Here is a 27699-nt window from a genome sequence, read left to right as displayed (position 1 = left end):
ACGTTACGCGTAGTACTGCCTTCGTTGTTAATGATGTTTCCCACATTGTTCTACATTCTGTTCATCAACTGTGTTCTTTGCACTTTTCAAACCAGACAACATGTGTTGTCGGAGACTCACCCTCAAGTTTCCTTTCATTGTTTTGATCTTTTAAGAGTAGCAAAAAAGAATTGTGCAGCAATGCTGTTAAGTGTCTTTCAAAGCTCATTTTGATTCTCTAGTTTTTTAATATAAACCCCTTATCGCATACTTTCCTCAGTTACAAAAGTGTACCCACATGTGGGCAGAGATATTCAGCCTATGGATATTACTGAAGATATCATGATGGACACATTTATATCTATTTCCATCCTGTTTCCATTATCCGTCCTGGCAATATCAAATTATTCTAATGTTATGAATCTGGTGAGGATCCTTTGCGAGAGAAACTCATACTGTGACGATATTAAGATTCTGCAGCAATGGTGTTGAGGTAACAGGGAATAAGTAGAATCCTTGCTGCACGAGTTCTCTCCTGCTCCCATTTTTGTTTTGCTTTTATAAATTGTGAAATAAAAAGCAGGTTAGAAAAAGAATCGTAGAGAGGAAAAATATGCTATGCAGAAACCACAAGGTCAGAACAAAATTTATTCCAGATCTGGGTCAGTAGGGCCTAATGTCGGATAACCACCACGTCCTTTGCTGCCTCAACCCAAGGATGGTTTCATTACAGCCAGGACCAGACTGTAAAGCCATTCAGAAGAACTCCCAGGTCTCCCATAGATTGGCGACAGGGAGCACAGTCCACGTAAACCAGATATCGATAGGGAGGCAAACTGGGGCCAATCTTCATTAGTCAGTTTCCTTTATTGTTGGAGTTGAAGTATGGATTGAAGTACGGATTGGTAAAGGATGAGAAATCATGTCAACTGGTTGCTGAAGTCCAAAAGTTACATTCAGATTCCTCACCAACAAACAACAGGCTATGTGTATGACTTCATCTGGGCATTTAGGAAGGCACAGGAGAGGATTTGATGCATGACGTGTATATAAAAAAATATAAAATAAATAATAGCTAAATCTCTAAATAACACCTACAGAAAAAAAGAGATAAAACTGTCAAAGTTGAGCAGTAGGGGAGTTTTGTATGTACCGTGCAGAAAAGGACCCCCCATTTAGCATTGCTGGGGGTCTGAGGGAGTAAATAGGGGCACACAGGAGTAGAGTAACTACAGGGAAAAGTGCCCCAATGTAACATCCTTATACAAGTGCTTTGCCCTTGAAAGTGCACAGGGCAGCATGATTCCACCCCTCTGTTAGTGACCTACAAGTTGGGTTACAGTTGATAACACCATGATAGAAACAACATTGGTCTTTGTGATGACATATGGGAAGCACCAGAGTAATGCAGGCCTTAGGGGGTTAGGCAATCCAGCCAGAAGGTCCAACATGGTGCTCATGGCAGCGTTAAGATTCGAGAACACTTGTTTGATACTGAGCAATAATGTGCACAAAGGTGCTCACAGAGAAAGGAGCCAAAAGAGCGAGAGGGAATAAGGAAGAGAAAGGAGGGGTGAAAAGGAGACAAATATAGGAGGCAGGGACAGGCAGGAGCAAAATCATTGGTGTTGGGAGCTGTGTGAAGGGACAGAAGAAGCAATTAAGAAAGGATGGCTGTTAGGATCTAAAGGAGATAAGGGGTGACTGATAGGTAAGAAGTGCTGAAACAGAAAGGCAGAAGAACAGGGGGTATAACAAACAAGGAGACTAAGGAGGAGAGTGAATTACAAGCATTCCTCCCCCCACCCCCTAGAGTTCCCCTGGGCTCAGGATGTCAATCCACTGCTCAGGCTGTCAGTATCTTTGTGCTTCCTGTAGTGTTGCCTTTCCCACATTGTCTGTGGTGTCTTTCTCTTCTTGCTCTCAGAGGTCAAGCACAACCGCAGTCACTTTACATTTCTGGACACCCCTTCGGTCTCCAGTCTTTGTGCATGACCGTCACCCCTGCAGAACCAGCCTCTGCTTTAGTCTTTCACCAGTCGAGGCGGTCCTCAGAGGATCATTGCTGTTTAGCGAGATTGACTGACTGATCACTGTAACAATAAGTCTCAAGCTCACACTGCCATGGCCTGTCTCTTAGAACTTGCACTATGTACTGCCACCACCACAAAAGCTCACATTACAATGGCAGACCCATAAAAATGTGTCAGTACTGTGAGGTCCCTCTCACAGGCTCCCATTACCACCTTACAGGCTTGCACGGCTCTGGAGCTCCTCTACGAAGTCTCCTGTAACAAACCGTGCCCACCTCACAGGCTAACACTGCGGTGATGTTTAAAATGATTCTGTCCATGGTGGCTCTGATAGCCTGAAAGCTGAGAATCAGTCTCCTCACTGTTCAGACTGGTTGCATCTGACATCCCCGCCAGATGCTCCACTGAGTCGAACTTCTGGAGGTCCGAGGCAATAGTGAGCAGGCTCAGCACAGAGGAAGTGTCTGAGCAGGGACATTCGGCCCCCAGCTGACCAGCCTCTGAGGGGTAGATGGCCTCAGCCCCCACTGGAGAGGCCCGCCGCGAGATGAGTCGCTGCAGGCGCCGGGCGTGGATCTGCTCGCTAATCTGCTCCAGGTTCCGAAGTGCTACAGAGTACTTGGTCTTAGCCTGCAAGACCTTCTGCTCCAGCTCGGTCACCCTTGCCTTGTGCTCCTACAAGATGGGGAGAGAAAAAGATGTTTTATGAGTACTGTGTGAGCCCTGGGGATGAAAATCTGAAACCACGAAGAAGCTTCCAGGCTCAAATAATACTCAACAAAACAATACAATAGAGACAATAATGCATCAATATGGTTTAACATAGCATCAAGTCAGTAGGTTCTGGCAGACTGCCCTATAACTTTCTTTATTTAACTTTATTTCGGCTCATAGCCATAAAAACACATCGTAAAACTGTTAAAACATTCTAAATAATAATATAAATCTAAAAAATGACTAACTATCATTCATGCTAGGACAGTATTTTTTTTTTTTTTAAATAAACTAATCAAACAATTCCATTGAGAAGTCATAGTAATATTACATTAGCAGCAATGGCAGATTGTAAAACAGATCACACAGCCTGGTCTAGAAATGGAACGGTAGCCCACTTTAGTCTACACCGTCACATATGTAAGAGAAACCCGGAGACTGCAAAGACTATTGGACGAGCTGGATTGAATCTTAAAATTCTGAAGGCAGAATTGTGGTCCCTAACCCCCAGATTACAGCAAAGCTGAACAATCCAAGCCCTCCTATAGAAATAGGGCAAAAAAACTAAACATGCCCTACAGTTTCCTTGGTGCCAACGTAAAAGGGACAACTCATCTCCTGCTCAATAAGGGAGCGCGGCCATCTCACTGTAAAAGGGTGAAGAGACCGGGTCCAAAACCATAATTTGATGTACAATGTTCTAGCAGCCAGAGGCTCAATGTCCTCCATATACTCTTCCAAACAAGCATTTACAATGCAATAGGTCTCGGGTTAATTAAGTTTGAGCTATTGGCATTGCTTAATATTGCAACACCAATTGCACCAAAAGTCTATAAATCGTAGGCCAAAAAAATGTGTATTTATTTTTGTAGCAGTGGTGGCATGCTGCGCTTTAGATGAATATGTTTGAAAGTAAAGTGCGCCATACTGCGATTGCTACAATAGTAATTTGTGGATGCGTTAACAATTGCTGTGTGCACTGATGGCTGGTGGTGTGTGTGCCTGTAGAAATTGTGCGCTGGTGGTGTGTGTGCCTGGTGGAAGTGTGCACTGCCGGCTGGTGGGGTGTGTGCCTGGTGGAAGCATGTACTGACGGTTAGTGGTGTGTGTACCTGGTTAAAGTGTGCACTGACGGCTGGTGGTGTGTGTCTGATGAAAGCGTGCACTGACAGCTGGTGGTGTTTGGGCCCGGTAAAAGCGTGCACTGATGGCTGGTGGCGTTTGTGCCCAGTGAAAGCGTGCACTGACGACTGATGGTGCCTGTGCCTGGTGAAAGTGTGCACTGACAGTGTGGTTGTGTGTGTGTGTGTGTGTGTTGTTGTCTGTGTGTGTGTGTGTGTTGTTGTCTGTGTGTGTGTGTGTGTGTGTGTTGTTTGTGTGTGTGTGTGTGGTTGTGTGTGTGTGGTTGTGTGTGTGTGTGTGTGGTTGTGTGTGTGTGTGTGTGTGTGTGTGTGTGTGTGTGGCTGTGTGTGTGTGGTTGTGTGTGTGTGGCTGTGTGTGGCTGTGTGTGTGTGTGTGGCTGTGTGTGTGTGGCTGTGTGTGTGTGTGTGTGGCTGTGTGTGTGTGGCTGTGTGTGTGTGGCTGTGTGTGTGTGGCTGTGTGTGTGTGGCTGTGTGTGTGTGGCTGTGTGTGTGTGGCTGTGTGTGTGTGGCTGTGTGTGTGTGGCTGTGTGTGTGTGTGTGGCTGTGTGTGTGTGTGTGGCTGTGTGTGTGTGTGTGGCTGTGTGTGTGTGTGGCTGTGTGTGTGTGTGTGGCTGTGTGTGTGTGTGGCTGTGTGTGTGTGTGGCTGTGTGTGTGTGTGGCTGTGTGTGTGTGTGGCTGTGTGTGTGTGTGGCTGTGTGTGTGTGTGGCTGTGTGTGTGTGTGGCTGTGTGTGTGTGTGGCTGTGTGTGTGTGTGGCTGTGTGGCTGTGTGTGTGTGTGGCTGTGTGTGTGTGTGGCTGTGTGTGTGTGGCTGTGTGTGTGTGGCTGTGTGTGTGTGGCTGTGTGTGTGTGGCTGTGTGTGTGTGGCTGTGTGTGTGTGGCTGTGTGTGTGTGGCTGTGTGTGTGTGGCTGTGTGTGTGTGGCTGTGTGTGTGTGGCTGTGTGGCTGTGTGGCTGTGTGGCTGTGTGTGTGTGTGGCTGTGTGTGTGTGTGTGGCTGTGTGTGTGTGTGGCTGTGTGTGTGTGTGGCTGTGTATGTGTGTGGCTGTGTATGTGTGTGTGTGTGTGTGGCTGTGTGTGTGTGTGGCTGTGTGTGTGTGTGGCTGTGTGTGTGTGTGGCTGTGTGTGTGTGTGGCTGTGTGTGTGTGTGGCTGTGTGTGTGTGTGGCTGTGTGTGTGTGTGGCTGTGTGTGTGTGTGGCTGTGTGTGTGTGGCTGTGTGTGTGTGTGGCTGTGTGTGTGTGGCTGTAAGCACTTGAACTTGTTCACCAGCTACACGTTGTTCAAATCTGCTCCCAAAACTTTGTTGATGTCAGCCGTAAACGAGATCAGAGCCAACGTTGAGTTTTGATCTTAGCAGAGGCGCTGTTTTCAGGAATGCCGGTTAATAGGGTGCATTCTGAATATTGTTGGATTGGTGTTGATGGCGACAACCCTGTATTAGCAGATCAGTTACTGAGCGATGCACACAAGCAAATGTTCACAACCAGTCCACAATCTGACGCAGATTAACCAGAAGTGCAATGAAAATATACACGCAAAAGTCTGCAGAATCCAGAACCCTGATTTCATGGTGGCTGCCCAAGACCTGTCAAAATTAAAGTCACTCTCAAACCACACTCCTTACATACCAGCAACTGGAAAGCAACAGAAAATCACCTATACAAATCAGCCTTCAACTTGACAAGCCCTCAACCCGACTTCAAATCTCAGTGTACACACTGCACTCCCTCATCACCAGCTAATAAAATGTAAATGCCCATAACCCACTGATTTCATTCCACAGATACCAGTGTAGTGCATTACATTGCACCATAAAAAGCTACACTGAACAAATAAGTTGTCTTTGTTTTGAAGTACTAATGCACAAATCGCCAAAAGACAAATTGCTTTCATATTGTTCTCAGTCACGACTCTAGGTTGAGACTACGTCCTCTCCTGATTTTTCCATGTCTGATGCTTCCTTACTATAAGGCCAGATTGGAGAGAAAACCCACAGCTGTTGTACTTGGCCCTCGAGCTAATATAATTCAACAAATGGGGCGGCAAGGGCCTTTCCTATCACATAGGGAGAGAAAAAACCCCCGCAATGGATTAGAGGTGCTGTGTATTATACAGGGGGTTTCAGACAACACAGCAAAAGAAGCGATGTAAGAGGAAATGAATATTACGTGTGTTATCACATACACGTAAGAGTTCAAACAGGTGCCCCATATGCTATAAAGCCATTGAGGCGCTGACCCCATCTTAAATGCCCCTGCGTACCACTAAAGCAGAAACTGCGTAAAGGTCCTGACTGCCATCAAACTAAATAAGACTCATCAATGCAACCCTTACAATAAGGGATTTTAGAATATAAATTAAGAGCATACGATAATTAGCACCTTCCCTTACATTAAAAGAATTCAAAAGGCAGTATTCCAAATCGTTTGGGGGCTGTAAGTGTGGAGACATGTTATAAATGCCGATTATAGTGGGGTTAATGAAGAGGCGTTTTAAGTTTCCATATCAAACTCAATGAAAATATGACAAAAGTGTGCGCGCCGTTGTTACAAAACCGCGTTCAGCGGGCCTGTGCAAGGAACTGCTTCTTGTTATGTCACCCTGATTCCCCCACTAACCAGCAACAACATGTACATGCGACTAAGACGGAGAGGCTACATACTCCTGAGGCGGAAGCCGGGAGCACGCTCGTTTTAATAATTGTACTTAAAATTGAATACTGTCTGTTTTTATCTTGGTGCACTTCCCCTTGGTGCACTCTGCCCCCCCCTTACTTACTTCATAATTCCCGCGCAGCCGATCTTAACGCTGCCGCGGGTTGGAGATATCTTTGCCGCCATTCGGTTGAAGCCCACAGGCCACGCCCACGGCCGTGTGGCCACGCCCCCCCCAGACCACTATATAAGTCGTGCTGACGCCAGAGCCCGCATTAGAGGCTACATACTCCTGAGGCGGATGCCGGGAGCACGCTCGTTTTAATAATTATACTTATAATTGAATACTGTCTGTTTTTATCTTGGTGCACTTCCCCCTGAGCACTCTCCCCCCCCTTACTTACTTCATAATTCCCGCGCAGCCGATCTTAACGCTGCCGCGGGTTGGAGATATCTTTGCCGCCATTCGGTTGAAGCACACAGGCCACGCCCACGGCCGTGCCCCTTCCCCTCACATAAAACATGTGCCTCCCCCGGCCGCGCGCAGCGGTCGCGCCGCCAGCGCGCCGCCAGCGCGCCAAAGGCAAGCCCGTCTATGCCCGTCCGCAGCCGACAGGGGACAGGGGCCACCCCCCTTGATCCCCCTCCTAGGACTCAATATAGCACTACCGCCCTTCTCAAACTAAAACCCCCCACGGAAGCTTACTGCCATCATCGCCACCACCACATGGACCTTCCCACCTCCTGCCAACACTGTGATACTAGGCTCAACTCCGCCCGGTACAAACCGGAACAGCAAAGCTTCACCCTACTCCTCCTAAACTGCAGATCCCTGCCCAAGTATAGCGCAGAAATCTTCCTGTTAATAGACTAGCGGACTCCTGACGCCGTCTTACTAACCGAGACCTGGTTAACCCCAGAATGCGATCCAGACGTGATTCAAGCACTCCCCTCTGGTTACCAGATCGCTCGCAGGGACCGCACACGGGGAAAAGGAGGAGGTCTTGCAGTCATCCACAAGTCCCTATATCAGTGCCACTGTACGCCGGACCCAATCCCAGATTGTGAACGCATGTCTTTCTGCCTTAAATTCACCCCCAACGACAGCCTAACAGGGATACTCGTGTATCGCCCCCCAGGCCCTCTGAACCACTTGCACTCCTCACTACCTTCGCAAGCGGCCGAATCTGCCATGTCCTCCTCCAACTTCACGGTACTTGGCGATTTTAATATGCACTTTGACAAATGTACTGACAGCACCGCTAATGAGCTAGTTTCTAGCCTGGCCGCTATCCAACTGGAGCAACTAATCCGGTCCCCTACTCACAACAAAGGTCACTTGCTTGACCCTGTTTTTAGCAACTGTCCCGACCTCTCGGTTGGCACCATCACTCACCTCCCCTGGACTGATCACTTTCTTATCCCCCTCACTTGGTCCACCCACAAAGTCACTCCCCATACCCCCACCCCATGAAAAATGAGAAACTGGTCAAAGCTCCCTCTAGAGCAGTGGGGGAACTTACTGACTGCCTCGAAACCCTCGCTCTGCCAGAACCCCCTACTCGATAGTGGGAAATTCAACAAATGGATCGAGGACTCCCTCGACTCTATTCTCCCCAGCAGGAAAATCGTGTTAAAAAGAGCACGAGAGACCGCCCCCTGGTACTCGGAAGAACTCAGGGAAAAAAAAACGTCAGTGCAGAAGGTTTGAAAGGAAATGGCGCCTGGGATATACCACCACTGACAAAATCAGATATAGGGAAGCCATAAGGGCGTACAAACTTGGAATTACTACAGCCCAATCCACTTACTATAAAGAGAAAATCATGTCTGCTAGATCCAAGCCTAGAGAAATTTACCAAATAGTCAAAAGCCTTTCCAAAATTCCCCCCCCTGCAGTCCCAGCCGATAACCCCGCGGCTCGCTGCAATGACCTAGCCGACTTTTTCTATCAAAAAATTAACAAAATATATTCATCCTTTATGACCTCCGTCCCCGAGCTCAGCACCAGTGAGCCCCAGCCTCCAACAGCAACAGAACCCCTCCGCCGAGTAACCATGAGCATCTTCCCTCTATTAGACTTAGAATCACTTCAATCCCTCGCACAACAGATAAAATCAGGTTCCCCCTCCGACCCAGCACCCCCCCGCACGATGACCATGGTCAGCCAAGTCATCCTCCCCACCCTCATGAAGCTATTGAACAGCTCCATGCAAAAGGGAGTTGTACCTCCCACCTGGAAACAGGCGATGGTGAAAGTACTATTGAAAAAGCCCAATCTCAATCCGAATGACCCTAACAACTACCGTCCCATCTCCCTGTTACCCTGGGCAAGCAAGATTCTGGAGAAACATATCAATCTCCACCTCACAAAATTCCTCGAAGAAAACCTTCTACTGGACGCCACCCAAACAGGATTCCACCCAAAACATGGCACGGAAACGGCTCTTCTAGCCGTAATGGAAGAATCTAGGAGGATCTTGGATCAAGGGGGATCAGTGGCAGTGGTCCTCCTCGATCTTAGCACCGCGTTTGACACGGTGTGCCACAAAACTCTGCTGCAACGACTGTCCGATCTGGGAGTCTCCGGAGACGCTCTTGCCTGGTTAGGATCTTTTTTGAGCGGAAGGACCTTCCAGGTCTTCGACGGTGACTCCTGTTCCACCAGCAGACCTCTGAGCTGTGGGGTACCGCAGGGCTCTTCCTTAAGCCCCACGCTGTTCAATGTGTACATGAGACCGCTGGCTGGGGTCGTCCGTCAATATGGCATCAAGATCATCTCGTATGCGGACGACACTCAGCTCGTGGTCTCCCTGGCACAGAACAACAGCTGGCACCCGCAAGTCAACCTGGCTGCCTGTATAGAAGATGTAAGGAGATGGATGACGGCACCCTCTTTAAAACTGAATGGTGAAAAAACCGAGATCATGTTTCTCGGTCCCCCCTCCCCCACCGACCAGTTATGGCCCTCCAGCTTAGGCCCACCTCCATCCCCGAAGGAGGACATCAAAAGTCTTTCACCCTCAACACCCAGGCAACAAAAACCTCAACAATCTGCCTCGGGATCATTCGGATGCTAAGAGAAATCCTACTGATCCTGCCCTTTGAAGCCAAGCAAGTTGTCATTCAGGGCCACATACAGTCCCGGCTTGACTTTAACAACGCCCTCTACCTGGGGGCCCCTGAATACGTGTTGCAAAAACTTAAGCGGACCCAGAACTGCGCAGCTCGTACCCTACTCCAGATTCCTCGCAGAGAATCGGCCAAAGCAGGGATCCGATCACTCCACTGGCTCCCTGTTAGGGAAAGAATAAAATTTAAGGCCCTCTGCATATCCCATCAAGCCTTTCATAGAGCCGGCCCCGAGATCAACCACTCTCTTCTCATCCCTTACTGCCCCGGTAAACAACTTCGATCAACGAACGCATCTCTTGCCGCAGTTCCCCGAATCAAAAGGTCCAGAGCAGGAAGCAGGTCCTTCACGCTCAATGCCGTCAAACTCTGGAACTCCCTTCCCCCTCCCCTAAGATCCAACCCTATCCTCTCGTCCTTCCGTAAAGATCTAAAAACTTTCCTCTTTAGAAACTAATTACCCCCACTTCCCTCAGAGTACTACGCCCTCTATTCAGCGCTTGGACGCCCTCGGGCAGCAGCCGCGCTATACAAATCCCCTTTTCATTTCATTTCACTAACACAGCATGAAAAGGCAGCAGCGAATCCTGACACGACCTGATTTACTGCTGGTTCTCCCTAGGGGTAAAGGATGTAGAAGCATCGCATGCTCAGTACGGGTCCCTCTCTTGGGATGCGCGTTGGGTAGGAGGAGGGTGAAAGGACAGGAGGAGGAAGTTTCAGGTCATCACCAACTGACAAGACGACGAAAATGAAAACAAAATCCAAGCAAGGAATGGGAGGGGGCTCCTCCACCCTAGAAGGGCCTTAGACAGCAGCTGAGGGAATGAAGGCAGACAGGCAGACATTAACAGCAACATGTACTTATTTACAGTACTCTTGCTTCAGGATGAGGGGGGACACATTAAAGCAAAGACTTGCAGTAAACCAGAGATCATTCAAAGAGAGGCACGGTTCAGAGCAAAGGTGATGAGCATTTTGGTGGCACTGCACAGAGAGGAGTGGCGCACAGCGAACGTGTGCATTAAACAGTAAGTGGTAATTTGTAGGGAGGGACAGAGCATTTGGAAGGTGTACTGGGACGTAAACAGGGAAGAATAATGGCATGGGACTATAAGGGGGGCGTACAGTACACAGTGAGGAGAAACAATACACTGGGAGAGACACGGAACAGCGATAATGCACTGCTTAGGGTGGGGACATGCAGATTGAGTGGGTACGGGGAAGTGGAAAGGAGACGAGTGCATAGGCTGGGGGCAGCAAAGGAGGTCAGTGGAGAGGGGAAGATAAAGGTCTGAAAGGATGGGCAGTGGAAGTGAAAAGGGATACTGCACTGAGGAAGTGGATGTGAAACGTACAACAGAGGGAAGTGGATGTGCTGTGCATAAGGAAGTGAATGTGAAGAGCATGAGGATGTGCATATGCGGTCCACTCTCAGACTGTCAAGAGCACTTATGGGTCGCAGCAAAACACCCACCCCACCGTAGCAATATTTACAACGCTGAGCTCCAACCGACCTTAACACCACAGCCCGCACAACTTATGATTGATGGGGAAGGGGGCGGCTGGACGCAGAAATGGTATCGTAAAATGCCTGTCACCATCCCCTCCTTCCGTTCCCCGTGCCACTGACAGTGTACTCGCCCATGGTGTCCCCCCGGGGGAGGGCGGCGGTTCTCGGTGTGCAGAGAGGGCAGCAGAGAATGGCAGCGGCTAGGGAGGAGAAGGAGGCGGTGTGTGATTACTCCAGGCTCTGCTTCTGCCTCAGCTGCGGGGGCGCGTGCGCAGCCGTGGACAGTGGCTGCGCGCGAGCACTGGCACGCAATCCCATCATCAGCTGAGGGCGAGAAGCTCCAGTGACAGGGCGAGGAGAGCGCGCACGTACGACCGCGTGAGAGGCAGGGGCGGCACGCGACGGGGGCAAGCCTGGTGTGTTCGGTTGAGAGAGGGTGCCCCTCCTTAGGCGCTTGGTGACTTGTTGGGGGCCTGTAGACGACTGTGCACCTGCCCGTCCTTGTGCAGGACAGTCTGCCCAGTGCTCACCCTCATTTGGCGAACGTCACCATATTTAAACAAGGGAGCGCGAAGACACGCCGAGACGAGGTAGGGGATGTGTGTGTGTAAGCGCCGGGGGGTTCTGTGTGTATGTGTGTGTGGGGGGGGGGGTTCTCTATGTGTGTGTGTGCGTGCGTGCGTATGCGCGTCGGCGTGAGGGGGGGTCTGTATGTGTGTGTGAGTATGCGCGGCGGGGGGGGTCTGTATGTATGTGTGTGTGTGTGTGCGTGCGTGTGAGTCTGCTTCCAAGGAGCCATGGGAGACAGGAAGCGCGCACGACCTGTTCCCAGTTCGCAAGGTTGCACGTGCACATCACTTGTCTCCGGTCTCCCTTGACTCCTTGAAAGCAGAAATGATTGCAATAGAGTCTCGGAGCGACGATCGCTTCGCGATCGGTTCGCAGTCCGAGACCTAAAAATGGGAAACTTTGAATTCCAAGAAGGCTGCAGTAAGGGGGTCCACATTCCCTAACCGGTGAAACACTTCATCTTTATCTCTCCAATAGATTGCTTTTAACATGGACTTTACCATTCTACCAACAGTTTTAGGATGTACTCAAAACAGCCCTATATCCCACTGCAATGAGCCACTGTGAGGGCATGAAGCAAAGCCTCCTCAAGGTTCATGCTTACCTGCCATGTATCTACCCCTCTCGATCCTCCTAGCGACTCCTGCACAGTTTTCATTTCTGTCAGTATACCCCACAATTGTAGCAGATGTCCAGGTATTCCCACCACTAAGAGGCTGACGGATATAATCTTAACACCTCTTTGTATAGATCACACTCCTCGATTCTGCTCAATGTGCATGTCCCATGCTCTTACTCACCATAGACCTAGACATCCAAAGGACCGACGGGTATTTCTTACTATTCTTAATGCCTCTTCGTATATATCAGACTCCTTTCAATGCCTTCATGTGCATCTTCCATCCTCTACTCACCACAGACCTAGACATGGAAAGAACCTTCCAAAGTTTCCAGGTACATCTTTTATCCTCTACTCACTGTGGAGCTCTCGGCATATTGCACACTGGATGTTCACAGCTTCTCATGCTAAAAGACTGTCATCCTGCAGTGCATGATTACTAGACAAACCACATCGTTTGGGCTGTTCTTCCATTGAGATAGTGAGTGGGTGACAAATCAATAACATATCAGTATAAATAATAATGAGATTTTGTGATAACCAGCATTCTAATCAAAAGCTGCATTTTACATGCATCTGAAAAGCTCTGGCAGGATGTTTGCTAGCAAATGTTTTAGCTTGCTGGCAACAGCTAACTTACTTATGCTACGACAAAAAAGAAAATCGGAATCCCTATCCAAATTGCAATAATATCGACATGAATACGGCATTTATTGCCTTTACTTTGACCAAGTAGAGATTATCCGCATCATGGCTCTGAAGTTCGGGTCTACGAGCTTCTGCTTCATTGACTGATGACAACCACAGCAATGACAACCTTGACTACGAGGGTTGCAAACTTGTTGAAGGACTACTCAGATGGTAGATAACACTTACAGAACTTCTACATACTAACACGTCAAGTCAGGACCTCTTGCTAGTCTCCCACCTCAACACTGAGGCTCAGATGGCACCGACCAGCCTTGCCCTCTGCACTCTTCTCACAGCCTATTCTGAACGTCATTCCGGAGGAAGTTCTTCAGGGCTACCAAGGTCAGGAAGAGAAGCAACCTCCAAGAATGATCAAACAACTGATTTGGATTCTTTGAAAATACCGGAGGCTCCATCACATCTCGAGAAACAATGTACCGGACCAGCATTTTCACCTCATCCAGTGGCATCACTACCTGCAAACCCATCTCTGATATCTCAGAACCAGACACCATGTTCAATATCTACACCCCATCCCCTAGTGCATTACCCCACTGCCCCTAACTTTTTGAGCTTTCCAACACTTATTGTTATAAACAAAATGTTATTGAATACAAGTTAACATTGCAGAGTCCATCATCCTTTAATATACCTATATAAGTAAGACAGACTCTAGTAATCCTGTATGTTCCCTCCCTCGCCCCCTTCTCGAAAGCCCAGTTCATGCTCATGTACAGCTGATAAAGGACTAACAGAAAAAGGATTTAAGTACCATTGCATCATGAATGCTTGAGGTATAGAATGTTTTTCGCGCTATATAAAACTTTAGAAATAAATAAATATATATAAGCACTTTCTCTTGCCTGCAAAACATATTTACGCGACACTGAAGCTCTGGATGATACGCGGAGTCATAGGATTCTCTCCCCTTGGGTTAGTCTATGGACAACTTAGGCTTGGGAATCATCTACTCAAATAGTCCACTAAAGGTATCGATACATAACTCAATTTAACGTTCTTGTTCTTTATGTCATAGGTAAACATTTATATGGCCATTATAGTTCGTATACAGCTCGGCCAGTCATTAATCATTGGGGGAAGGTGTCTTCTTCCATCATAATGTGATCAACTCTTTTGCATCCACTGGCTTGTAAAACACTACAACCCAATCATACGTTGATATGGCCATAAGGGATCCTGGGTGTACTCCTAGGATACGAACCCAAGGCTCTGATGGAATTTATGTGGTTTAAAACATCTTTACAGAAAATATGCCACTTTGGGCAAGTCTATAATACATGCATCTCATCTCCTGGCATGCTACAGCACCTTCAGCATTTGCAGTCTGTAGTGGATTTTTAGATTCCTAGGAGTGAAATACAAACTGTATTTCAGCAGTGTATCACATTTCCCTATTCTGGGCACTTCCCAGGGATTTCAGTACAGTTTGCCAGAATGTATGGCACATTTTTTGCATGATGTGGTTTTGACTGGGAGACTATGTTTCAATGCTGTGTATGTCTTCATGATTAGTCCCTTGGTTGAACCCTAGGAAGTGAAAAGTTTTTGAAAGGGGGTCGGTCTCGCACTGCTCATTCTCTATTAGTCGAGTGCTGTGACCAATTCTGTAATTGAAGATATTGCAACCTCTCAGTTTCCTTTGAACAGTATTCCCATTTGCAGGACTTGAAAGACTTTATAACCCCCCGAGTGGAACATATCCCCCAGCATCCTGAAGTTTCCCTCCCTTAACTTTGCAAAGGGATCTCTCCTCAGGCCAGGAGTAATTCTCGAGTTAAATTAGATCTGGGTAAATAGAACAGGAAAGCAGCAATGTGCCAGTCTTGTAATACCTAAACCCACATTTCCATAAGTGGGTGTATAATCTCAGAGAAAAACGTTACCAAAGGAGGGCTCCTCTTTGGGAGCCAGAGAAGGTCCCACATCTGACTCCCTTTTAATGCATATTCCCTGTGTACCCAGTGTTTTTCAAGATTCCCTCAGTGACCACATTACCAAAGTAGGGAAAGACGTGGATGTCTTCCCGCCGTAAAAGCGCAGCCACCACTGCTAGACACTTCATAAACACCCTTGGGACTGTGGTGACACTGAAAGGAAGTAGCTTGAATTGGCAGTGTTGTTCGCTTGACACAAAGCAAAGGTACAGTCACTGAGCAGGTTGGATAGGTATGTAGAAATAGGAGTCCTTGAGATAGAGCCCCGTCATAAAATCACTCTGTGGAGGGAGGGGGGGGGGGGAGGTTCTGCAGAATTTGCATGTGACAATGATCCGATAGGATCTAACATTTGAGTGGCCTGAGGTCGAGGAGAAGCCAGAGCCATCCTTTTTGGGGATGAGAAAGTAGTGACAGTAAACACCTCTCCCTTCATACTGTGGGGGGCACCCTCTCTATGGTGTACTTCTTCAAGAAATACAGAGAAGTATTCTTTATTGAGAGCGTATGGACAGGGTGGGATGCTGGGGTGGAGTATGTGTAGTTTGAGGCAATAGCCATGTTGGCCCACTGCTAGAATCCCCTTCCCTGATAAGATATCTTCTCAAAGAGAGAGACAATCAGGTATCCTACCCCCGAAAGGAGAGATGTTTGAGAAAATACCCATTTTCTGTAAAGTCACCACCATTTTAGGTGAATTTTACTGATGGTTTTAAGTTTTGAGAACTGGGGCACTGCCTTCTAATGCCCAGTGTATGTGAACTGACCCCTAAAACATGTCACATTGCCTAATTCCAGATTGGCATTACATAGGAATTAAATGTGCCTTAGTATATGGTGTAGAAACTGCACCCATGGCATGGAAAGTTAAATGTCACTTGTTGCCAGAAGCACTTATTATGCCATCTACTAGCGTGACAAGAAAAAAATCGGATTGCTGCTGTTTAAGCCTACAGTCCGACCTGCCAAACTAACCCTTTTGACATGGGAAAGACACTCCTTTTAAATATTAATAAGTCACCGCATAGGGTACGGTGCCTAGTATTTAAAAATAGGATATGCAGATATTGGATGATGGCATGCCCCTGCAGTTGGGATAAGGCCCAAAAGATATTTTCACCATGGAAGGTTCTGGTTATCCTATGAGGGAAAACTAGAGTGCATCGTAATATATTAATTTTGCTATCTCAGGCTTGGGACAGGCTAAAGATATGGTTAAACTTCTATTTTTAAGATTTTTTTTTTTTAAATGAATGGTGAAGTTAAATTTTTACTATTTAGGAAAAGTACATTTTATGAAGTTAACTTTTTTATGCCTGGGTTAACCTGCCATCAGACTTCCCTGCCAGGGTTCGACCTTAATTAGATTTGAAGACTGCTCCCATAGCTTAGTCCCGGTGACATGATGGTCATAGGGACTGCTTGTGTCTGAAAAGGAGAAAAGGGACCTCTTGTGCAACTTTGGTGGAGGCAGTGGGGGTGGTGTACTGCAGAGGAAGAAGACTGGCAGATCTGTCCTGGTTCTTCAGTGTTGGCTCCAGAGAAGGAGGCTTGGAGGAAGGTTCCCTCTCACAGGCCAGTCTCCTCGTTCGAGGAAGAGATTCCAGAGGTGGCGGTTAAGGCAGTTTCACAGAGAGCTTACTTATAAAGGATGCATAAACAGGTACTTCTGTTCATGCTATCAAGCTCCTGCCACAACTTCCTTGGATCTAAACATCGACTGGAGCATCGAGCCCAGATTCAACTTCAGTTTCAGCATCGAGCAAAGTTTTGGTGACACTGGGTTCTTAGGCACGGGCACATATGGAGCCTTCATTGCTTATTTAGGGTGCTTGAAGTGACTTGAGCTCAACCTTAGAGGCTTGTCAGGCTCTGAAGTCTTTTCCCACTGATGACTGCAACCCAAAGGTAGCGGAAGCATTTGGCTTGGCATCTGTTTGCATCCTTGCCCAGGGCTTGAGAGCGGACTTCTGTGGGAGCAGTGCTCATTCTCGGCATGGGACTTCCTTGGAGGTCCTGGCCTGGTGGCATGGGCCTCAGGGGCCGGTGGCATACTTACCTCCATAGGCATGGTCTTGGAGCAAGGGACACTGGTCTTTGGCTTGACGTTCTCCTCAGGTACAAATGCGCTCAATGACACGGTCTCCGGACTGGATGAGGACTGCGTAGCCAGACCAGAAAGACCAGTGACTTCCTGTTCTTTGGTAGTTAAGATGTCCAACGTTTTGACAGAGCTCTGTTAGTACATCATCTAGTGTATCCAGTGCCGTTCCCTTCAGCACTGCAGTGTCTTTTTGGAACGGAGGCAAGGCACAAACTCTGATAGGTCTTAACGTGGCCAGATTTGGTGGTAGTATGACCATGGGTATTTCAAATTGCAGAGAGAAATTTTGAAAAGATGTCTTTCCATCACCCACACAACATTCTCAGGTGAGGAAGGACTGGAAGTAGCAGCCGGCTCACGAAGGGGTTTGTGGGCCCCGACAATTGTTTTAGCCGGTACATTTGCACGTGCCACAAATACATACTTCAGGAATACAAGTGTATAATGAACAGTCTTGTTGACCCTGCCATAGAATGTAATGTAGTACACAGTCACTGTCTTCATCTGCAAGTTATGGCGTTAAAGCGGTTGAACAGGCTTAGGATATGGGCATTACTTAGGCTGATGTGCACTGAAATGAGCAGGTACCCAATGATAAAAGTCACATTATTGACACTATTGTCCCCTGTAAGGCTCTGGTTAGGTCATGCAAATGTATATGTATTATGGTTAATTGGTGCGAGTACAAAAAACTGTTGAAAAAAAAAGACTTTTACCTGCATCATTTTCCAGACTTCAGTAGAATATTTTATGACAAATTGCCATACTTCAGAAGCCAGGAAGATTTTTTTCTTTACAGCAAATAACGTAACAAATCCTGTGCTGTGACCCCACCGGGTTCTTTTGAAAGATAGTGTATGGCCAGTAGAAATCTTCTTCCTGCATTCTTGTGCTGTCACCAACCTACCTAGGACCTCCATGCCTGACTCCACCTCATAATGTACGCCTCATTCGGAGTGCGGTCCCTCAGTGTATGTCTTGTTATTCCCGATACCAACCCTCCTCCCAGTTTATGAATCACTAGGTGTTCTGGTGTGTATGTCTTTCCCTTCTGGAGTTCCTTCTCCAATACTATCACTCATTCAGTTGGCTCAAAGCATAAAACCCCTGGACTGCAAGCTTCCTGTACATCCCATGTTCCACCCCCTCCCTGTCCCTCCCAAGAATCTCTAATCAAGGTGCCTTGAGGCACCTGGTCTACCCTTCCCCCAAACTCCACCTGGTACTGCTGGTGTATCATCCACACATCTCGGGCACTTTGCTAGCCTTTCAAGTGCTCCTTTGGCTTATACACAATGTTTTCTCATCCGAAACCCACAGGTCAATTTATGGCTCTCTAGCTCACCTCCAGAATTTGGTTGAATTGGGACTTTAGTTCAAAATACGGCTTGCTCTTGACGATCAGGCGCTTGAGCGACTTCTGCAGTGTCTGTACTTTTGCCTCTGCCTGCTGGCACTGGCGGGTGACGTTCTGATGCTCCCGCTCACTGCGCAGCCGCTCTTCCTCTGCCTCATTCACCTGTCAGGGGATCAAGAACGAATGGTGTCAAGGATTTATGTCAGAGAACTCCGATTCACACACTGCATCTCTTCTCTTATACCAACTAACCACCCTTCTTCCACATGCGGAGGGTGGGACAAAGCCTGTAATCTCTGATGCAAGATCTGAAAATTAAAGGTAATTTATTTCTGTTTTATTTTTAATGGATAGCCCCCAAAACTTCCTCACTGACAATAGAGAATTCATTTCAGAACCTGACTGCACACTCCAGGGCACAATCGCTTGCCACTTTGGGGCTTAGAGTTTGGTAGGCAGGATACTTGGGGGAAGAGTACCCTTTCCACGAAACGTATGGTTTGCCCGCTCCATAAAGAGTCGGGCGACTCAGGAAACGTGGCAGGGACATTTAATTCTTATTTTTCCACAAAGAAACCCCTGCTTTGGGAGTTTGTTTTTGAGGGGGGGAAAAAAATACTTAGCTGAACGGCCGCAGTAAACATGGCGCTCACTCATCAAACTGCAGTACCTTTAGAGAAACTGCTGTGGCTCATCCGAAAGCAGATGTGTATGAATGCCTGGCAGAGAGCAAGGACAGTAGAGTAAATCCCTAAGCTTTCCTGGAGAACCGTTCTAGTAGCATTCAATGTCAAACATTGCTGGGGCACTGGGGAAGGGGTGAGAGAGGAGTATGAGGAGCAGAGTAAAAACACGGTGTGAAATCTACTAAGTTTCAGTTGGCTCTAGGAACCAGGTACTGCTCAGTAAACACTGGAAATCTTAGGTGCATTTCTAGATTGATCTCAATCATCACAGAAGTCTACAAAAAGTGACAGCTGCATACACTTCCACCAACCCTCCAGACACCTACGCTCACTGGCACACATACATCCCATACGCAAAATCTGGCAGTCATGCTTTCAAATGCATCTCCTCCAAAGCAGGAAAGGACATCCCATAGCACAACAGAGCATCTTCATCACTCGAGTTCTGCAAGAAGTTAAAGACCTGGCTTTTCTAATAATCTACAGGTAGACCACTGTATACCCACTTGTGAAGCGCCTGGATACCCTCATAGGTGATTAGAGCGCTATACAAATCTGCATAACATCCCATGGATGAATAGAATGCTTCAATTAATCTCAGCCACTGGTAATTACTCTTGCCGCATCCCATTTCATCATTATGTTGAAAGCCATACCACCTAAGTTTGTACCCAGCTAAATGACAAACAGTTTTGATCATGTTCCAATGGAAACAGTCCAGTCCAAAGTGCAAGCACAGGTCCTCCCTGAACACAAGAAACTTAGGACCAGTTTTGCCCTGAATAGGGGCTCATCGGCTAGGTATAGTTTGGTTTCAGTGACGCAGTGTGCACGAGAAGCGCATCTGGGACCTAGGTTGCTTGTGTTCTGGTTTGGAGGTAATAGCTAGTTTTACATCTCTATTCAGTGTGTTAAAAAGCCAAGTAAGGACACCTATTGATTTGTCCAGGACCCGAGGGCCATAAAAGTTATAGACATTTTCTCCGTGGTCCTGGAACTCCACTACAGCGCTTTCATCCAGTCCCCCTAATTCTTTTCTACAGCTTGTACACGGACAGCCAATTCCCTGTGGTGTACACAACAAACTCTGTATGCTCCTAGCGCAAGGATACACTGAAGCCCGCTCCATTTTATCAAGTACCCCTAAAGGTAACCTAGATTCACTAGTTTTGACCAGAGGTTCTTCACTTACACTATATATGAATGAGTTTCTTCCTATGACACGAGTTGAATATACTATTGTGCTCCAAGCACATTGCAGCACATGGACACAAAGAATTTTCTATTCTTCCGCTATTTGGTACACAACATATTCCCTGCCCTGTAACAAGTCTCAGTGGATAGGATTACTGCTATTTTGCATCTGCAAGGCTACTGGCACAGGCTAGGATCTGCAAGTTTTTGGCCATGACTGGGTGTTGCCACAGATGGATTTTAGGCTACACAATAACCATTCCAAGATCTCAGTAAGCACTGTCTCAGGTCCCTTTCCTTAGACCCCCGAAGCTGAAAACCCATGCCTACTTCTTAAAAGAGACTTGGGTAGTTCACTTGCTCTGAGGCTTCCTGACTGCAAGAAACCTTGGTTAAATGTTTTCTACTGTGAGCAGAATGGCTGCTTGGCACTAAAGGACACAACAATATAGATCCCAATGCCACTTTCTTCCTTATTCCACTGTCCTTGATCTATTGCTGCAACTGCTTTACTTGTCCAAACTACAGACAGCGTTTTAAGCTCAGAGCTTACCATTGCTGTAGCCCAAGCAATCACTGCTTTGGGTCATAAGAGTAAGACACAGCACCTCAACCTTTGCCTACCTCACATCTGACACCTGCTCACATTGCTCTTGGTCGTTGTGCCACCCTCAACACTGGAACAAACATTAGCTACACACTCTAAAGAGACTTCACTTCTTCATATGAAGTGACAATACCTGCACTGATTGTCTCTGTGCTAGATCTCATAAATGTAATAGCCAATAAAGAAAGGAAAGCTGGTGAGATAATTTTAATTTTTTTACTCTAGACTGCAAGTTATTAAACAAGCATTTACAATGCAACGGTCTTGGCATTGCAAAAGTTAGAGCTATTAGCATTGTACATGAACGCGAGTTTAAGGTCTTGACATTGTAAATGACAAGGTCTTTTATTTATGTTTTAAAAACCAAAACATAAATAAAAGTCATTGTCATTTACAATGCCAATAGCTCAAAGTCGCGTAATGTGTATGGCTAACTAGAGTATCCAGAGAGAGCTGAAGGGTTCTTATCGGTGACCGATGAGTCTTTTTGCTTCTTTTTAACTGCAGGAGCGTAGGCTGAGCCTGATAGATGGTGGGATGTTGTTTATGCTCTCAGAGTAAAATGTATGGTGTAGAGTCTTGCATCTAATTCTTGACTTGGGGCATAGCCAATGGAATGTTTTGACATGTTTGCGTTTCCAGAAACTAAAACTCGTTTATTGATTCTTCTCTCTCTGTAGTGTGAAGTGGGTAAATGGAATAAATAGTCCAGTCTACTCTTGTCGCAATTATCAATTTCAGGTGATCTATTTCGCCATGATTGGTCTAAAAGAGTCCCAAATGTTAATTGCTTGACCAATGCAATAGCGGAGGGAGCCCCCATACCAGACACATGGACAGGAGTAGAAACTATCCCCATCTTTAACAAGCCTTTTTCAGCCGAGCCCTAAAAAGTGAAGTGTACGCTCATTGGTCGATGGCAGATGAGGTCCAACTTCACGCAGCAGTGGCTTTGCCGCCTAGATGAAAACTGCAGGTGATTGATTTAAAAAAAACAAAAACTGTCTTGAGACATCCACCCCTACTATGCATTACCACTTTCAAAGTTTACCAGCCGCCACTGGCTAAAGATAGACGAGGGACAGTGGGAATTGCCAGCGAGATTCCATGACTCACAGAACAGGGTCCCGGCTCACGTGCGGATAAACATCCTAGGGCCCTGATAACATCAGTTACAGAAGGTTCAAAAAAACCTTGGAGCGTCTCCAAGACAATGGCTTCATCCTCTGTCACAAGCCAAGAGAGCAGCCTTTAAGGTGCTGCGATCCGGGAAAGTGCATGATCCTTGCAGGGGCTAATCTCGTCCGAATTTTGCAAGAGACCCCAATAAATATGTGCGCCAGAGCCCACGAGACCCGGGGGACGATCATGGTGGAGAGGCACGCGACGTTTGAAATGCTGCCAGAGCCTGCAAACAGCTAATCGAACAGTTTGTGATGCAGCCATTAAGAACATGACACACGAGGCCTCAAGGACTTATTTATAAAAGATTTAAACAAGAAAACTTTAAACAAACAGGTAGAAATGCACAGTAAGTAGCACAGTGTAAATGACTCTGGTGTGTGTGAGACCACTATATATCCAAATATTTTGTGACACGCTATTTGTATGATAAACTGGTGTGCATATCACCGATGCATGCACATTGAATAATAAGTATGGACTTGCTGCTTGTAGATAAAACAGGTGTGTAAGTCACTGCTGTAACTCCCAGCAATAATTTAATTCTGGCTCTGGTGTGCATAACACCACAGTATATGCTACCAAATGGCTTGTGGCAAGCTGTTGATAAATTTAAAGGGTGTGCGTGTCACCGCTGAGCTTGTAACCAATAGCAGCACAATGTAATATTAAATGAAGACGTGGGTAACGCAGCTGATAAGCCAGCGTGACACTGTCATAAGGCTAGTAACACATTCTGCCTCTAAAACCTGGTAACGCGCTTTGCCTCTTTAAAAGTTAATTGCGGTACCAGATGATACCATACAGCCAGTCACATGCTCTGCCTCTTCAAAAGGTAATCGGAGCACGAAATGCCGAGCCTTTAAATTTATTAAACACCAGCTCAGAGCAGACTCCAATAAGTGCACAGTGATCGCGGGGAGGGGGAAAAAGTGACGCGCCCCACATGCAAGTTTCAATGAACACAACTCTGTATTATTTGACAAGTGAAATGCTGCCAGAGCTTGCAAACGGGTAAAGTTCGCGCTATATAAAATCGCATAAATAAACGAGCCCAGCAGCCTCACCGGAAGTCAGGCAAAGTCGCCTGTGACGGGGGCGGGGCTGCATCCGGACCGGAAGAGAAGGCGGAGTGAAAGCGTCTTGCGACGCCGGAAGGAGAGCGGAGTCCCTCAGAATTCACCTGGTAAGTTGAAAAGGGCTGGGGGGGGGGGGGGGGGGGGGGGACTCGGTTCCCTCGTTGTGTGTGTGTGTGTGTGTGTGTGTGTGTGTGTGTGTGTGTGTGTGTGTGTGCGTGTGTGTGCGTGTGTGCGTGTGTGTGTGTGTGTGTGTATGCATGTGTGCGACAGTGGGGGAGAGGGGGGGTGCACTCGTCGTTCGCGCGTGTGTGTGTGTGTGTATGTATGTGAGCTGGGGGGGTGTCTCTGTCTGTATGTATGTATGTGCGTGCGTGCTTGTGTGTGTGTGTGTGTGTGTGTGTGTGTGTATGCGCATGCGTGTGTGCTTCTCAGGAGACAGCGCCTGGCCACAGGGCTCGTTCGCGTGCCACTTTGAAATCGCCTCAAAGGCGATGCGCGCGGCCAGGATTGTCTCCTGGGAAGCACACACGCCGACAAAAGAGCTTCGGCGGAGACGCGCTTCCGCGCGTTCAGCCGAGCCCTAAAAAGGGTTAACTAAATAGACCTAGTAAACAAAGGACAATAAAATTAGGTACACAGGTGTACATTTTGAACAACTGTAAGATACATGCATGTGTAAACTGTTAACATTGTGGGGTAAACATTTTTTTTTACAGCAAAACATTCCACACTTTGCAAACACTTTGATAATCATTTCATTAACAAGCTGTGCACTTCCGTTACGTTTTGCGAAGAACAGGTCAGGTTGTTACCTGCAAAATTATAAAATGAAGACATAAAACACTTTTATAATATGGTCAATCTCACTTTCACTCCCTCAACCGCCAGCAAGAGTGAGGGCTAGTTTTAGCCCAACAAAGAAGAAATGATGGCAGTTGTCAGCCTTGTTAAATCTGGTTCAATGATGACCCAAATAACATTTCTTCACATTCATTATCCATTTTGTCATCACTCTTTTCAATATAGTAAATGTTTCCTCTTCTCTGTTTCATCATGTCTAAATGCAATCCGGGGGTAACTACATCCTGCTGAAAACAAAAAATAAATACATTTACGTGGATCTTTAGCTGAAACCTATTGGCCCATTATAATGCTATCAGTCCATGACAAATTAACCAAACACATTATGGTCAAACAACTAACCTAACACTTAAAGTATTATAAAGTTGGCAACTTGACTTTTACCCTAATCTCGGCACTAAGATAGCCTTGACATTTGCCCTGGATCAACTTAAACTGAATTGGATCGGGGGACCCAGCTGACTTCATACTTTTAGCACTATTTGAAACAGTAAATCATTCCATCCTACTGACTCAGCTAGATGAAGTATGGACTTTGGGCGTAGTTCATACAAAGGTTCTGTTTTCAAGCAAAGAGGAAAACCATCAGTTGTCTTACCTCTCCCTACAGGTCTCTACCATAACGTATCTTCTCCTTCACCATTGTTGTTTCGCACATACATGCGCGCACTACCCCAGGTGATTAGATCCAATGGGTGCATGGCAAGGTCATATTTGGATGACACACAATTGTAGGTTTTGAACATCTAGACCTCACGTTAACATCCAACTTGATAGACCTCTTACTGGGGTGGTGCGCAGGCTTGGAAATTGTAAAAATGTTATCAAGTTAAAACGCAAGCAAAACAGAAATTCTCTTGTTTGGCAACAACTTGACTCATTGGCCAGATTCTATTTATCAAGTCTCCCTATGAGATATCCCTCCCATGGATGAATAAGTTTAATCATGGGGTTAAGACTTGACAAGGGTCTCTCCCTTACATCACACAGATTTGGGTGTAAGACAAATTCCTCCAGATCAGGGATGCCTGAAGCAAGATCAATCAAGTTAGAGGATTCAGATTCCTGGGAAAATCAACCTATTTTTTCTCCACACACCATTTTGTTGTTTACCCTCCACCTGGTCTCCCTGCTCTCCTTCCTTCTCAACCTCCGACTGTCTGCAGAGGTGGGAAAGGAGACTGAGATGTGACAAGTAATATATGGTGGAGGCTGGGCCTCTTTGAAGCCCAGTTGAAGTTATTCCTAATTCCTAAACCTAACGTCAGTGCTGGGGTTTGACTTGTGTTGAAGTTGAAGGAACAAAGTGGGGTAATCATTTCAATTCTAATGGAGTTGTAGCAGTTTCTGTGTGATTCAGGAGAATTTCTAGCATGGCCAATGTGGAGTACTGCAGACTCTTTCGAGCGTATACCTCCTCCAGAATAGGAGACTTCTGGGTTTACAGAAGAGCAGGGCCGTTTCTACCATTAGGCCAGACTAGGCAGCCGCCTAGGGCGGCAAAAGGGGGAAATAATTTTTCACATAATCTATAATAATCAGGGCTGTTAATCATTCATAGCGCGAACGCGCTACTTGTGACTGCCCAGCTTCTTCTTGCTGGCCTGCCCCCAAAGAGACTGGACCAATGAAATTACGAGGGGCAGGCCTGTCACCTTTCAATTAGCCTCTTGGCGCACAGCAGACTCAGAGTGCTGTGGAGCTGAGAGGAGGAGTCAGGAGCATAAAGGCAAGGACCGGTTGGCCGATCCTGCAGCCTGCTTTTGTTGCATGTGGTGTGAGAGACTTTAGATGCCAGCCGGTGTATTACGGACATGGTAGGATTCATTTAGTGGTCGAAATAATGTCCACTTTTCCTTCTCTGACGCTGTCAGTCGCCTGTCTCTCTTCCTCTTTCTCTTATTTCCTCGGTTTCTCTCTCGCTGCTCCTCACTGTGTGTGAGGGAGGTGCACGCGTTGTAAATATTAACGTGCGAGGCCTTTCTTGGCGCACTTTCTTGACATGGAATCTGTAGTGGGACGTGCAAAGCCTACAGCCGCTCTCTGCTCGCTCCCTATCTCTACATCAATTGTTGTGAAATGCCACCCTTGTTGGTTGAGGTGCTGGCCCTGTCTTTACACCAACTGGATCAGGGCAAAAAGGAAAGTTGAACAGTTGTTTCATTTCACGTCTCTTCCTCCCCTGCAAGGAGGTCTGTCTGTACCCCCGTGGGTCTCACACTCCTGGCCGAAAAGCTGTGTAAAGAACGGCAGGAGCATGTCTTGGGCAGGTGGGCGGGGGTGCCAAAATCGCATCTGCAGTCTGATCTAAATGTGAGAAGATAGGCGCGAACATGTGAGGCGATTAGCTGTTGTAACGTCGCATTTTTTAAGCTTAAGAGGCTGTGGTGGCACCAGGCTGGTCAGGCCAGGAGTAGTCAGTGTCTAAAATCACTTTGCATTCACCAGGATACAGCCCTGTAGGTTTTTTCCTTCCGCTGGGATTGGGGTGGGGACGCCCTCTTCAAAGAGAAAGGGAAAATGTCCTGTGAGGGAGTTGAAAGGAAACCGGGATGCGGCATCATCTCCTCGCCCACTCTCACTCCGACTGTCTGGAGTTTAAGGACTGATTTGCAATGCCAACAGCCCCAGTCATGTGGGTGTCCCTGAACGGTTCCCAGCGGCGGCACCTACTTCAGACCAAAATTGACCCAGCTCTCATCCATCCACCCTCCTAACTGCCCCTTTCTGTGGAGCGGGTGGCTGTCTATCTGGTCCTCCCAGCGGGAACAAACAGACAGGGGCTGTCATGGCCCAGGAGGTTAAAAACACATACAGCGGGACTCTGCTTCCAAGAGTAGTTGAGACACTGCCTCGTCCCTTCTTCCGCGCTCTGGGGTCCATAGGAGGAGCGAGGTTGATCAGACCTTACACCATAGGGAGCAACCATTCTGCATCTGTGTAGGACTCGCAGGAGCGCGAGTGCTTTTAAAAAACGTTTTGCAATATAAGCAAGACTTTCCCGTTCAAAGCTTGTGTAAGACATTTCTGCTGTCAATCAAACCGAGGGATGTTATGGGAATCAATGTTCTTCTAATACGGCTATAGGTGCAGTAGGCAGCCAGATGCAGGCGTGTGACACACACCAGTGGTTCGTTTGCTTGTGTAGTTGTTTAGGCCTTCAGTGGCTTCCGGGGTTGGCGTGTGAGGGTAGGTAGGGGTTATATTACTCTTGTGAATAATTAGTCGTAAAAGGGAGGGGGCGGCATTTTTCAATTCTCACCTAGGGCAGCAAAACACCTAGAAATGGCCCTGCAGAAGAGTAATGATTCCTATCAGTGCTAATACAGCATGGGCCAGGTGGGCACACCATCACTCATTGGGGATCAAGACAACATCAAACTTCTATCCCGAGCAAGGCAGAAAAGCAGACGAGAGAAATGAGGAGGACAAATATGTGACAAAATTGTGACAAAGGGGGCCCTAGAAGAATGAGATAAAGAGGCAAGAAGTGGAGGGTGGTGCGAGGTTGGTGGAGTAATGAGGAACAAGGAAGAGTCCACTTTATCCACATCAAATACCCAGGATGCGATCTATGTATAACCCTTCAAGGCCCCTTTTGCCAGTTCTTCAAATTCCTCTTCAAAAGCCC

At 47.1% G+C, this 27699-nt stretch overlaps 1 protein-coding gene across 1 annotated transcript in view; it reads right to left on the bottom strand.

Moving 5' to 3' along the window:
• Positions 1–607: 607 nt before the first annotated feature.
• SH3BP5L (SH3 binding domain protein 5 like) overlaps positions 608–27699 on the bottom strand; it is a 73035-nt gene continuing 45943 nt past the window's right edge. The window contains exons 6-7 of the mRNA XM_078645705.1: positions 18448–18621; positions 608–2687 (exon numbers count right to left, since the gene is read on the bottom strand). Coding sequence (XP_078501831.1) covers positions 2289–2687; positions 18448–18621 — 573 coding nt within the window. The 3' untranslated portion in view covers positions 608–2288. The remainder of the gene's footprint in view (positions 2688–18447; positions 18622–27699) is intronic.

This window comes from Lissotriton helveticus, chromosome 5_1 (assembly GCF_964261635.1).
Source record: "Lissotriton helveticus chromosome 5_1, aLisHel1.1, whole genome shotgun sequence".
In the NCBI taxonomy this organism is placed as follows: domain Eukaryota; kingdom Metazoa; phylum Chordata; class Amphibia; order Caudata; family Salamandridae; genus Lissotriton; species Lissotriton helveticus.
The sequence above is the reverse complement of the archived record's forward strand: the minus strand, read 5'-3'. Positions and strand labels throughout refer to the sequence as shown.